General features: G+C 49.7%; 2 protein-coding genes and 1 long non-coding RNA gene across 8 annotated transcripts in view; 1 reads left to right on the top strand and 2 right to left on the bottom strand.

Annotated features, from left to right (window-relative positions):
- The window catches only part of SIN3B (SIN3 transcription regulator family member B), a 40,878-nt gene extending 36,354 nt beyond the window's left edge, over positions 1-4,524 (bottom strand). For 4 of the 5 annotated variants that reach the window (XM_058563640.1, XM_058563642.1, XM_058563645.1 and 1 more), the window contains exons 1-3: positions 4,410-4,524; positions 4,063-4,169; positions 2,621-2,774 (exon numbers count right to left, since the gene is read on the bottom strand). In XM_058563640.1, the coding sequence (XP_058419623.1) occupies positions 2,621-2,774; positions 4,063-4,169; positions 4,410-4,514 (366 nt within the window). In that variant the 5' untranslated portion in view covers positions 4,515-4,524. Of the gene's footprint in view, positions 1-117; positions 1,260-2,620; positions 2,775-4,062; positions 4,170-4,409 lie in introns of those variants that run through there. The other variant, XM_058563643.1, reaches the window with a different exon arrangement.
- The window catches only part of LOC131419015 (uncharacterized), a 30,405-nt gene continuing 20,290 nt past the window's right edge, over positions 3,912-14,026 (top strand). Inside the window, exon 1 of one of the 2 annotated variants that reach the window (XR_009223128.1) lies at positions 3,912-4,148. This is a non-coding gene — a long non-coding RNA (uncharacterized LOC131419015). The remainder of the gene's footprint in view (positions 4,149-14,026) is intronic. The other variant, XR_009223127.1, reaches the window with a different exon arrangement.
- Positions 12,027-14,026, bottom strand: part of NWD1 (NACHT and WD repeat domain containing 1) — a 61,740-nt gene continuing 59,740 nt past the window's right edge. The window contains 1 exon segment of the mRNA XM_058563639.1: positions 12,027-12,382. Coding sequence (XP_058419622.1) covers positions 12,081-12,382 — 302 coding nt within the window. The 3' untranslated portion in view covers positions 12,027-12,080.

Raw genomic sequence — 14,026 nt, 5'->3', positions numbered from 1 at the left:
GTTTTGCTATTTTGAAATATACAAAACAAGGTGGTGTGAGAATGTCGTGGAAGCGGGGGCTCTCTGAGGTGACGTTACAGCTGAGGGCTGGATGACCAGAACCAAAATGACACTGACTCAGGAGGCTGAAGCCCCAGCAAAGGAACCTTCTTCCTGCCACGGTCCTCTGGCTCTCTGCTGGCCACGCTTCCTGCCTCACGGCGCACATGTCTGCCTCCTCCTTTAGACTAGTGCTTTGAACGGGGGCGATTCTGCTCCCCAGGGGACACCTGGCAACGTCTGGAGACATTTTAGATCACCACACTGGGGGAAGGGGTGCTACCGGCATCGGGGGGGTGGAGGCCAGGGATGTTTCTCAGCACCCCATAGCGTGCAGGATGGCCCCCACGAGAAAGAACGATCTGGTCCCAATGGTAAGAGCGCCAAGGCTAAGAAACCCTGCACAAAGGGCTCCCCAAAGGCTAGAACTCTCCTACTTCTCTTCCTCAGCACTAAGGAGCTACGCCCTCCTTGTCTGTAGTTGACAGGATTCATGATGAGATAAAAAAATGAAACAAACGAACTGTATTTCAAAATAGTGAAGCTAGAAAAACCAATAGAAAAAAATCACTAAGGCACTGGCGTGTAGGGAGCCCTGGACAGTTCTCAGGCCACCGTGGCCTCGCAAAGGACTCCAGAAAGCTAGGAGAACATCTCGTCTGCACCTGGCGTGACGACTGCTGAAAAGCGGGGCTGGACACCTGGCAGGTCCGTGGATGCTGACTGAAACCAAGCGGGCAGCTGAGGAAGGGGCCTGGATATGGCGCTCCCAGCCACAGCAAGACTCACAAGCACTGTTAGGGAGCTGTTATGGAAAGTTCTCGTCAAGCCTTTCTCCAAGTCAAGGACCTTCGTCACCTAAGCCAGCCAAGGGAGACAAGACTGGTTATCTCTACAACAGCGCTCCACGTGTGTGCAGGACAGCAAGGGCCCTGAGGCTGTTCTGGGGGAGGGCCACCTCTGAACGGAACCGCGGTGCAGCTCCCGTTAGATGCAGCCCTGAGAGCGGAGTTAGCCCACCAGTCAGGGATCGAGAAAGCTGACTTCCACAGGCAGAGCGCAGGTTCGGTCTTCCACTCCGGCCCCTTCTCAGCGAGTGACAGTAAGGACACCCAGCGTTTACGGGCGCCTCAGGCCCCCCAGTGTGCCCGGCACGCTGCTGCACATCAGCTTGGTTTCCTCCCCCAGCTGTGATGATGCCGAAGACTAATCCTGCTAAGGCTTTGTCCCTACATCTGGATCCTGGGGCTCCATTTGCAAACGTGAAATGGAAGCTCTTTGGAATTCAATGGCTGCACGCTTCAAAGTTCCTTTTAAAACCGAGATGCGTTCCTCTGCTTTAATGACACAGCATGCTGATGGTGGCGCCTGCCTTGCGTAGAGAAAAGGCAGAATTTACATGCAAGTCCCTCTCAAAGAGGCACCAGTAGCCTCTCACCGTTCTATTTCCAAATCCTGACTCCCTCATTGATACACACTGCAACCGTCCTCAGCAGAGGAGAAACCTGCAAAATGCTTCCTGCATAGATTTTTACCTTCTCTGCTAAAACCCCTGGGGGTGGGGGGAGGATTTTGCCCCCAGCAGACACTTGGCAATGTCTGGGGACATTTTTGGCTGTCCCCACTGGGTGAGGGCCTAGTGTGTGGACTCAGGAATGCTGCTAAACATCCCTACGGCAACGGACAGCCCGCACCACCCTCACTCCCACCCCGCCCCACTGCCGCAAAACATTATGCCTGAAATGGCAACAGGGCCGAGGTGGAGAAAAAAAAAATGGTTACCCTAGAAAAGTAAAGCTCAAATAGGCGTTCTTTTTCTCAGGGGGTCTGGTGAGATCAAGCAAGAAGGGACTACAGAGGTTAGCTGTCACCCAAGAGAGAAGGACCAAAGCTACAAACCTGAGCTGAGCCAAACGCCCTGTTGGTAATTATTTATTTATTTATTTTCCCCCAAAGCCCCAGTAGATAGTTGTATGTCATAGTTGCACATCCTTCCAGTTGCTGTATGCGGGACGCGGCCTCAGCATGGCCGGAGAAGCGGTGCATTGGTGCGCGCCCAGGATCCGAACCCGGGCCGCCAGCAGCGGAGCGCGCGCACCTAACCGCTAAGCCACGGGGCGGGCAGCACAGCAAAAATAAAAACGGTCATTCATACACGCATCTCAACCGCTTTATTTCTGTGCGTGGCATGGAGGGTGACCAGAGGGACCACATGCCCAAGCACAAGCGTGGCCTGCCTAGCGCCCTCACAAGGACAGCCTCAAGCCAAGCCCTTGGCGACTGTGGATACCGTTATTTTGACTGGACATAAAACTGTGTGAGGAGAATGCCTCCCTGACACACACAAACACATCCACTCTACATTTAAACCCTCCAAAAGGATCAATTTGGGATGCAGAGGCTGCCTGTGGCGGTGTTTTGATCTATTGATCTATTTGTGCTAGAAGCGATTAGCACGCCTAGAAAAACATCAGCTCTTCACCAGCTTTCCGGCAAGGAGACACATGAGGCCCACTGCCTGACCTGAGTACCAGCATGGCCACGTGAGGGCCGAGGTCACTCAACCACTGCCGCTGCATACCTGGCTCGACAGAGGCGGCTGTACGTTTAACTTGCCGTTCTTCGGAATGTCAATTCTGTACCCGAGGGGAAGGAAGGCGTTGAATCCGACAATGAGGTCAGGGTGTTCCTGGAAGAGCTGTGAGACGCGGCGGATGACTCCAGGAGTATCGATGCTGGAACAAAGAACAGCAGTGGGCAAAAGTGTCTTGCGGAGCAAATTACAAGCGAAATCTACTCCCGACTCCTTTGACGGTGCCACGTAACCAGCTTCTGGACTGGGCACGATGCACCCTAAAATGTGACTGGTAGGATTCTGCGGGCAGTGATCTAACATGAGAGCAGCCAGGCCTGGGCTCCCTGTGCCCTCCTGGCGAGAACCACAGAATATCTACACCACACAGCTTCCCCAAACACTCCAAGCACATGAGCTTGGTTCTGAAAATGTCAGGAGTGCAACTGCCAGTCCTGGACTCCAAAAAGTGGCAGGAGGCCAAAGCCTTCTAAGTGATGTGATAAATTCCTTCATTTCGTACGAATTAGGGATCAACAATGCCACAGGAGTTGATCCCAACAACTGAATGCAACACATAAATACCAAACAGCCTGCAAGCGTGGAGTCTGGTAAGAATGCAAGGGCAGAGAGGGGTCGCCTTCATGGCTGCAGTCAAGACCCAAGGCCTTAGCATCCCACTTGCGGAAGGAACCCTAGCCACCCTGCCACATTTCCTCAAAGAGGGCAGCACCATGGTGAGGACGTGACAGTCGAGAACCTGAGAGCCAGAGGACCCAAGTTCCAGTGCCATCTCTGCCCCTAAGGAGGGTCAGGGCAAGCCCCTGGCCCACTCTAAGCCTCAGTGAGCCTTCTGTCAAACAAGGGGGTGATCATGAGGTCCCCCGTCTATCTCTAAACCTACCGATTCTTCACCTACAAAACACAGCTAATGTACTTTTGATCCTTTCTACGTGCCAGGTCTCTTACCGGGCGTTTTATGCACATTATTTCCAGCAGGCCTGATACCAGGGTGAGGCAAGGGAGGCACTCATCTTGGGGATAAGATTTAAGGGGGAGAGGGAGCCAAAACATTCAATAATCAAGATGAATGACATTTTAATACAGTGCGTGGAAAAAAATCAAAATTAATTTAAAAAATTCTTGATGAACAAAATTCATTTAAAAATCAGCATTTTGAGTTACAGATGGGATCCGACCCTGTGCTTGCTGGACCCGCCTCCGTCGCCTCTCCCCGACCCCTGCCCTTCTTCCAGGAAGCCCCACAGCAGCTCCACGAGGGAGGGAGGGGCCTCTCCAATCTCCTTTTCTAGAAGGAACGGAGGCCCCGAGAGGTTCGACGACCTGCGCAAGGTCACCGGGCTGGGGGCAGCGGGGCTGGGGGCTCCCAGCCGGCTCGGTCCGACTGCGGCCTAGGGCGGCCCCCCAGGCAGGGAGGGGCCCGCCGGTACCTCTGGCTTTTGAACTCCTTCATGATCTCCAGGAAGCCGTTGTAAGTGGCAGGGTCGCTGCCGAAGCGGATCTTCACCTGGTCCAGGTAGGTGAGGGCGTCCTCAACCTGCGGGGAGAGGGAGGGTCCCAGTGGGTCCCGGTCGGCGGAGGAAGGAACGAGGGTCCCTGGGGGGGAGGGGGTCAGGCCAGGCCTCCGAAGGCCCGAGGTGAGGGGTCCGGGGGTCCGGGGTCCCGGGCTGCCCAGAGGGGAGGCCGAGGCGGGGCCGGGCGGGGCCCGGGTGAGGAGCGCCGGCCTGGGGGGGCCGGACAACGGGATCCCCCCCGGGAGGGCAGGGGCGCCACTCACGTGCACCGGCAGCTTCTCGTGGCCCGCGGAGCCCGAGCGACCCCAGCGGGCGCCGCTCAGCCCCCGGCCCGCGGGGCCACCGCCGCCGCCACCAGTATGCGCCATGTTGGAAGTCGGAGCCGCGGCTCGCTCCGCGCCCCCCCCCCAGGGCCGGCTGCGCATGCGCAGGCTCTGCCCCGGAGGCGGGGCTTGATGACTTTAAGGAGGGGCGGGGCTCCTGAGGACTTCGCTGTGGGATCTTGCCCCTAAAACCGAAATACTGATTAATGCGGTATGCGGTTTATACAGCACGGTTGGGCAAAGCAAGACGTGCTGCCTGCATTTGTCCGGCCCCGCAAGCAAGCTTAGAATGGTTTTTACTTTTTTTTTAAGTTGGAAAAAATCCAGAAGACATTATTTCGTGACACTTGGAAGTTCTATAACATTCAAATTTCTGTGTCTGTATAATATAGTTTTATTGGCACAAGGCACGCCCACTCGTTTACATGCTATCATCTCTGGCTGCTTTTGCGCTACAACAGCAGGGTGAATAGCTGTGACAAACCCTAAGATCTGCAGAGCCTGATATATTTACTAAAAAACGTTTGTGGACATTTTTATGCAGTGCGTGGAAAAACCCTGTGCTTTATGGGGTTGATGTGACAATGGGGTATGAGCACACAGCACCCTAACATAGGGTCCTGCGCGGTGAAGTTTTGCTGAATGGCTCTTGACTTAGTCTGCCTCCTCCTGTCTTCACTCCCCTCGTCCTGACCCCGTCGCTTCCCCACTAGACCAGTTCAGCAGCCTCTTCACCGGTTTTCCCAGCCCCAGTGCTGTCAAGAACTGAGATCGTTCCACAACTGCTTCCAAACCTCCAAGGTCTTCCTTTTTCTTGTGAGAGAAATCTAAGCACCTACACGCAGCACTGAAGGCCATAAGAACCTGACCCTTGTGAATTTTTTCTTGCAGAATTTCCCACCCAAGCAAGCTGCCCTCCCTATCTGTGCAGAACCTCCTGCCAATGCCTGCCCAGCCCGGCTGCTCCCTGGCCCCATGCATCAGCACATACCATTTCCTTTGCCCTCTTCTATCTCTTCATCACCCAGAAAATACCTAAACATCCTTCAAAACACAACCCAAATGTCCCCACCTTCAGGAAGCTACCCCAGCCCCCCTTTGCCCTCCCACAGTTCCTTGTACATCACCTGCATTTTGTGCTTCATCTCTAACACAAATTCCTGATACAGAGCCACATCAGTGAGCATTTATTAAAGGAATGAACATTCAATCCATGACAAAATGGCATCTCTTTTTGTATGTGAAGAGGTGCAGGAAAGCTGAGTGTACACTGGCAATGAGTGCATCATCTGCCAGGCGCTGTGCTGGGCTGTCAGGAATAGAATGGTAACCAAAACTGACAAGGCTTTTGCCCTCATAGAGTTTTCAGTGTTTCAAGAAGGAGAGGAATCAAATAATCACACACACAAATGTAAAGCTTCAACTGTAACAGACACTTCAAAGAGAAAGTACAAGTGTAACAGTTACTATGTTCCAGTTACTATGGCTGTATAACAAACCACCCCAGATTTAGAGCCTTAGAATGACAACAACGTTCATTTTGCACTCCAATCTGCAATTTGGGCGGGTTTGGCAAGAATAGTTCATCACTGGCCCCTTGGTGTCAGCTGGGTGGCTGGGACTGGAGCCTTCTGAAGGTTTATTCACTCCATCTTTCTGTCAGTTGCTGCTGGCTGTAGGCTGAGACCCATGCTGGTGCTGTTGCCGGGAACACCTACATGTGGCCTCCTCACGCAGCCCCAGTGTCCTCAAAACATGGCAGCTGGGTTCCAAGAACAGTCATCTGCGAGGAGGGAGTGAGCCAGGTGGAAGCCACGTTGCCTTTTCTGATCCAGCCTCGGAAGTCACGCAGAATCATCTCCATTGCAATCTTTGCATAATGACCATTACAAAGTCCCTCCCAAATTCAAGAGGAGGGCAAACAGACTCTAGAACCTGGGGCGTGGCCAGGTTCTGGAATAGTATGGGAGACAAGAAATATTGCCATGACCATTTTTGGAAAATAGCACCTGCCACCCGGGGGACTTGAGCCAGTCTAGCAGGGGATGAGGAAGGCTTCCCAGAGGAGGTGGCATTCTAAGTGAGATCTGAAGGATGCATATGCATTCGCCATGAGAAAAGTCAGAGAGAACAGCTGTGCAGAGGCCCTCAGGTGGGAGGGAGTTTGGCACATGTGAATAACTTAAAAAAAAAAAGACCAGTGTTCTCAGACTGCAGAGGAATGGGAAGGGGAGAGAGAGGGTGCAGGATAAGCATGGAGGGGCCAGCGAGGGCAGTCCACTCATCCTTCTGGGACGAGTGAAGGCTTTTGGTCTTGGCATTTAGCGCTGGTAGAAACCGCATGGGTTTAATGCAAGGAGCTGCGTGAGCAGCTTTGAATGTAGAAGCGAATGCTCCAGCTGCTCTGCAGGGAAGTGATGGGAGGGGCGCCAGGGACGGTGCAGGAAGGCTGTTTCATCCTTTAGGCAAAGGATGCTGGTGGCTTAGACCAGGAAGGGAGCAGTGGAGGTGGAGAGGAGGGGATGGAAGAGAGAGATATTTAGAAGGTAAAGCAGAAATGATGTGGTGCTGGGTGAATGTGCGGGGTGAGGGGAAGGAAGCATCCATGATACTGGCTCCCAGCCCAGGGAGGAATCCTCCCTAGTTTCAGCGCATTCCCATATGAACAGCAGCTAAGGTGGCCCAAACCCTTTGAGGCCACCAGATGTCTGGACAGTCCTTTTCACACTAACTCTGCCTGGCAACCTATCAGTCATTGTCCTGGAGGACCAAAGGCCTGTGTGGGCATCTGACATGCCAACAGGGTCCTCACAACAGTGCCCCCCTTCCCCAAGGAGTGGATTCTGTTCAAATTTCAAGGACCACTGTCAGTTTTTCATACTTTCCATAGATCTCATATGGTCAGAGGAAGCCCTCAGTCATTCGGAGAACAGGAAACCACAAGCCAGTTCCCTGTGGGCACGTGTGTATGCACGTGTGTGTGTGAGTGTGTGTTCAACATGTGGACAATGGTACACATACATTTTTCATTCTTATTTTTATAAAGCATAAAAAGTTGCTAAGTTGAATTTTTTCCTTTACTATTCTCATCTACACAGATTAAATTGAACACCTTAGAGTTGACAGTTTGGATAGACCAAACTGGAACACAAATTTCCTTACCATTTCACAGATTTAATGGCATTAAGATAAGACTCGCAAGTAGGTCTTTCGTTGGACGGTATTTTAGCAAGGTTGAGAGGACAAGATCAAAAGATCCTATTTTGAACTAATCTAAGTCTTCTCAGGTGGTAAGCTTTATGACAAAAATCTCTAAAGCCCAGAATCACGACTTGTGGCAGAATTCTAAGATGGGCCCAGAGAGTCCCACCCCTGGTGTGCATGCCCTATCTGATCCCCCACTCTGGACTGAGATTAGGGCATGCCACATGGCAAAGGTGAAGGGATTTTGCAGGTGTATTTAAGGTCTCAAATGAGTTGATTTTGAGTTCATCAGAAGGGAGATTATTCTGGGTGGGCCTGACCTAATCAGGGGAACCCTTTAAAAGACAGTCTGAGGTCAGAGCCTCGCAGCAGCAGACAGGTGTGACCCTCCTGGCCTGGAAGGAGGAGGCAGCTGTGTGGGGAGATGCCTATGGAGAGAGGAAGCCTCTGGGAACTGAGGCTCACAGTCCTACAGCTGCACGGAGCTCACTTCTGCCAACCACCTGAGTGATCGTGGAAGGGGTTTCTAAGCCTCTCCATGAGATTCCAGCCCGGATGACAGCTTGTGAGACCCTGCACAGAGAACCCAGCCGTACTGTGGCTGGACTCCTGACCCACGGGAACTGTGGGATGATAAATGGCTGTTATTTTCAACTGTGGAGTTTGTGGTCATCTGTTATGCAGTAATAGGCAACTAACACTCCTATGAAGTAGCCTTGTCACAAATGTTTCCCCTCTGATTATGATGTGTCCATGTGGGTTCATCAAGGGTAACTAATGTAGCACTTGTAGTGGGGGAGGCTCTGCATGCATGAGGCAGGGCCATATGGGAAATCTCTGTACCTTCCGCTCAGTTTTGCTGTGAACCTAAAACTGCTCTAAAAAAGTCTATTTAAAAAAATCTTTACCCTGAATCTAATCAAACCTTAAGATCAGGGTCAGCACACTTTTCTGTAAAGTGCCAAATGGTAAATATTTTTGGCTTTGGGGCCATACGTTCTCTGTTCCTGTAGCATGAAAACAGCCATAGGCAATAGGTACGTGAATGGGCATGGCTGTGTTTCAATAAAGCTTTATTCACAAAACAGGCAGTAGGCCTGCAGATAGTAACTTGCCGACTCCTGTTCTAGAATAGAAGACTAAAGAGATAACCAAATCCTAATTAGACCCTACTTGAAAGAAACAGCTATAAAAGAGGTTTTAGGGCTAATTAGGAAAATTAGGGATGCCTATTTAAAAGATATTAAATAACGATTGTTAGTTTGCAGAGGTGTGTGTGGTTATGTAGGAGAATGACCTCCTTCCTAAGAGACCTGTCCTGAAGCGCTTGGGGGGTGAGGTGTCTCCGTGTCATCAGGGCTGGAATTAGGGTGAGGCGAGTGAGGCAAGTTCATGCAAGTGCAGGATCAGATGCCATTTTTATTTAAAATGTTGACATTTTGTTTATGATGCATTTTTTATTCATTTTGATTTTTTTCAAGTATGGTAATAAAATATTATTTGATTGCTGAGGTTTTTGGTGCCCCCTTAAACTTTGTGCTGAGATGAATACCTCCCTCTCATCACCCTAGTCCTGGCCGTTACTTTGAAATGGTCTAGCAGAAGATTGACAGCGAGAGGACAATCGGAGAACCACGCTGGTGAGTAAATGCGTTTTCATTGTCCTCAGATTACAACTCTGCTGTAGCTTTCAACATTTTCAAGTTGAGATAAGTAAATAAATAAATAATCTTTAGACTTTTAAAATAAAGTAAATTTAAAAATAATTTAAAAAAGGAACTGAACTCATAGATACAGAGAACAGACTGGTGGTTGCCAGAGGCAGGGGGTAGGTAAAATGGGGGAAGGGGATCAAAAGGTACAGACTTATGTTTTAAAATGAATAAGTCCTGGGGAGGTAGTGTAGAGCACGGTGACTATAGTTAACAACACTGTATTGCATATTTGAAAGTTGCTAAGAGAGTAGATCTTAAAAGTTCTCATCACAAGAAAAAAAATTTGTAACTATGTGTGGTGATGGATGTTAACTAGACTTACTGTGGTGAGCATTTCGCAATATATACAAATATCAAATCATTATGTTGCCCACCTGAAACTACTATAATGTTATATGCCAGTTATACCTCAATTTAAAAAAAATCTCTAGAATTTAACGTAAACTAATTCCTGCTGCAGCAAGACGGGCTGTATATTCCAATTATCTTGGGACAGTCCAGTTTATTTCAGTTGTCTGGGAGTAACTGTTAAAAGGGTCCCAGTCTGATGAGATGGTACATGGTCTTGCTTAGCTGTAAGAGAGCAAGGTAGAGATTGTAACAACCATGCTGTCATCCTGGCTCTGCCACAGCTGGGAGACCTCAGGCAAGTCATTCCTCCTCAAAGCCCAGTTCTTGTCAAACATTCATAGCAACCAAATTCTTTCTCAAATGAAAACTCACTGCAAAAAAAAAAAAAAAACAATATAAGCAACAATTTGGAGTAGCATTTTATTAGTAAAAGTTCCATTTCTATATTCAAATTAGTATTTACGTACAAAGCAATTGCTTCTCACTGGGGCTATTGAGATGGACACACACATTTTAAACCAGAAGTTGTAGCTAAAATCTTACTGTGTCATAACATCCACCTTATTTCTGCATTCTGTAAAACCCTGATTCACAGAGAAGTGGTGGCAAAGAGTAAGTATTTTTTTAAGGGCTCCCTCACAATCTAAGTTAAAAGGAGATGGCAGGAGAATCCTAAGTTAGTCACCTCCAACACGTTAAAACCTACTGCCCAATGCACCTGAGCATGCATTTTAAAATTACAGTCTAAAATATTTTTTAAAAATGAAATTTGATGCTGACATTTGCAGAACTGCCAAAGCCCTCCTTGGAACCCTGGTTTGGGAAATGACTGAATGAGCTAGTCGGTAGGGTCACATCCAGCTCAAAAGCTTCTGTTTCTAAGGTTACTTTTTCTGCAACTCCCAATCCAATGAAAGGAAGATAGAATAGCACCTTGAAGGTTTGGCTTCTCCTATCTTATAGCAAAAGCCCCAGAAGCAAGTGAGGCTTTGAGAAGGTTGCAGGCAAAGGAGAAAAATCCACTTAAGTGGAATGGAGAGTTTGACTGTGGAACTTGCACAAGACGGACATGGTCCAAAAGCATGGCAGGGAGATGTCAGCAGCTCTTTCCGTCTGCTTTTAAGAGCCTCCAGTTTTAAGACAAAAAAAGCATCCTTAAACTCAAAGTTCGGGAGCCAGGGAGTAGGGATGAAGAACTGTAACAGGTTTATTGTTTTAACGCCAGCTTGGGTCATGAAGTCAGCTCATGAACTAGAGACACACAGGCCAAAGGTGCCTGTGGATATAAATTTGAGCCAATCACCAACTTTTAAAAATGGGAACATTTCGCATGAAAGTCTGGATTTCTGGCTTCGCTTATGACAACAGGAAGCTCCGGCACCAGTGGGCTGCTTTCCCCATGGCAGTTCTGGGGTAGAGTCAGGGCGCCCATGCCCACCCAAGACAGAGCACATTCCTTCCATGTTCCCACCGTCTCTATCGCTCTCTGCTGCTCACCAAGTGCACAGCAACCGTCTAGGTTACTTGCTGGCCACTGTGGGCATTTGAGTGTGCCCTCCGTAGAACAGAGGGTCACGCTTCTGAGACTAAAATTGGAGTGAGGTGGTCCAACAAGGATTGGGACAAGAAGGCTCGAGGTTCTCACTTCTCAGAGCTCTTGAACCTTGGGGCTTGTGACCGTGAACAAATAATAGCTACCTCTGCAAGGCTCAGTTTCCTCATCTGTAAGATGGAGCAGAAGCTCCTGCCCTCCCTGAAGTATGGGCTGTGATAAGGATCAGACCATAGTACCTGGTGCGTTATAAAATGTAAAGCTCTGTGGTCCACATCTGTGGTTTGGTTGGTCTCATATCCATCTATCCCTTCACCTGGTGCCAACATGCCAGTTTCCCTCCCATGAATAGCCTCTCCTGTTCCCAGTCCACATAGCCCAGTGGTACTGACTTCATCCTCAGCCCTGGTGGGCACTGGGTCAGGCCAGCCAATCAGAGCACTGCATTCTCCCAGAGAGAGAGAGTGGTTCTGGGATGGGTGTATGAGCCAACTGGGGCCAAGAGACTCCGGGCCAGGACTTGGGTTCAGACTGTTGGGAAAGGGAAGCTCTCTTTTCTACTGAACTTGGAGGTGGAGCATATTGGCCACCATGTCGCTACCCTGGGGTTGGCAGGTCTGTGAATGGAGCCCACGAGGAGGAGAAAGGAATAGAAAGATGGTGAGAAGCGAGGTCTGGGTCACATAACCTGAGGCCTTGGGTCCAGATACACATCAGCATGTACAGTGTCTTGCTTCAGCCAGATTGAATGGGGCTAACTCCCCGGAGCCCCTGCCCCATGGGGGATTTCTACACTATCAAGCAGACTTGTGAGCGTTTGTTTGATTTGGATTCATTTCCCGGGGCTCTTCCTGATCCCGAGTCCTGGAGTGCTCCTGCAGCAGCCGCCAGCTCTTCTCTCTGCCTGGATTTGACCATCCACACTGCCTTCTTGAAGTTCTTGAGAGGGTCCTGCTGCGAGGCTCTTGACGAAGGGCACTGGAATCGCTCACGGATAAGATAGCCATGCCTGGTGGGGGCAATGAAGCCATTGGGAGTTGGGATGATTCTGTTTACCACAGCATGGACAAACTGGGCAGCCAGCAGAGTGCCTGTCGGGGTGGAGGGCAGGGCACAAATGAGGAGACAGGGGCCACAGAGATCCAATCTCACACATTCAAGAGTTGGCTGCACGGAGTAAAATCCCCACTATGCCCTTTACTAGCTTAGGCATGACATCCAACCTTTCGGAGTCCCTCTTGCTTCATCCGCAATATGAGAATGCTAACTGAACCTACCTGTCGAGGGGAATTCTGAAGATTTGAAGATGTCATGCGTGTCAGGTTCTTAGTATTGGTTTCAGCCCAGAGTGAACTCAGTAAATATTATTATTATTGGAGGAGAAATAGGAGGAGAGAGAGGTTGTGAACCTGCCCAGGAGGGGCTTTTTTTTTTTTTTTGGTGAGGAAGATTGGCCCTGAGCTAACATCTGTCGTCAATCCTCCTCTTTTTGCTTGAGGAAGATTGTCCCTGAGCTAACGTCTGTGCCCATCTCCCTCTATTTTGTATATGGGACGCTGCCACAGCATGGCTTGATGAGCAGTGTGTAGGTCCATGCCCAGGATCCAAATCCATGAACCCCAGGCCACCAAAGCAGAGCGCGTGAACTTAACCACTACACCTCTGGGCCAGCCCTCAGGATAGGCTTTTAAGGCCATGATCCACAGACCTCAGCTTCTGAGCCGTCTGTGACTTTTGCCAGGTATCTTTGCTACACTGTCTTAGACTACAATGTGTTGGATTACAATGTGTTGGATTACAGTGTGTTGGATTACAATGTGTTCAACTCTACCAGATATTCATTCAGCCACTTACTTGCTTTGTGACCTTGGGAAAGTCCCTTAACCTTTCTGAACTTCTGCTTCTTCATTTGTCAAACGGGGATAGCAATGGCCTCTACCTCCCTACCCGTGGCATAAGGGTTCCCTTCTCTATAGGAGACAATGTAGGAAGGTGACAAAGGCGAGCATGGGGACCAGGTAGACCTGCTTCAAATCACAGCCTATCAGTTACTCACTGTGTGACCTTGGGCAAGTCACTCTGTCTTTCAGAGCCGCAGTTTTTGCTCTGCAAAATGGGGTGGCTGTTGAGAGAACTAAATGGCTCAGTGACAGTACCCTGTACACAAGAAATGTTAACTCTTTGGGGCCGGCCCCATGGCTTAATAGTTGGGTGCGTGCTCTGCTACTGGCGGCCCGGGTTCGGATCCCGGGCGCGCACCAAAGCACCGCTTCTCCGGCCATGCTGAGGCTGCGTCCCACATACAGCAACTAGAAGGATGTGCAACTATGACACACAACTATCTACTGGGGCTTTGGGGAGAAAAAGGGAAAAAAAGGAGGAGGATTGGCAATAGATGTTAGCTCAGGGCCGGTCTTCCTCAGCAACAAGATGAGGATTGGCATGGATGTTAGCTCAGGGCTGATCTTCCTCACACACACACACACACACACAAAAACAAATGTTAACTCTTGTTAATATGCACTTAGCGTAATATTGAACAGACCAAGAGCCATGGGGTTTTGAAAGCATTTGTCCTAAACAGGCTGCCCCTAACATTTACAGGGCCTGGGGCAAGAGAATGAGTCAAGGCCACGTGCATTAAGACACGATATGTGAAATATGCTCTATCCTCCTACATTGATGGAGGTACCTTCGGAACCACCTGGAAGGTCAGGTTTGGGTTGGGAATTCTC

This window comes from Diceros bicornis, chromosome 20, assembly GCF_020826845.1.
Source record: "Diceros bicornis minor isolate mBicDic1 chromosome 20, mDicBic1.mat.cur, whole genome shotgun sequence".
Classification (NCBI taxonomy): domain Eukaryota; kingdom Metazoa; phylum Chordata; class Mammalia; order Perissodactyla; family Rhinocerotidae; genus Diceros; species Diceros bicornis.
This window is presented reverse-complemented; position numbering and strand designations above follow the sequence as displayed.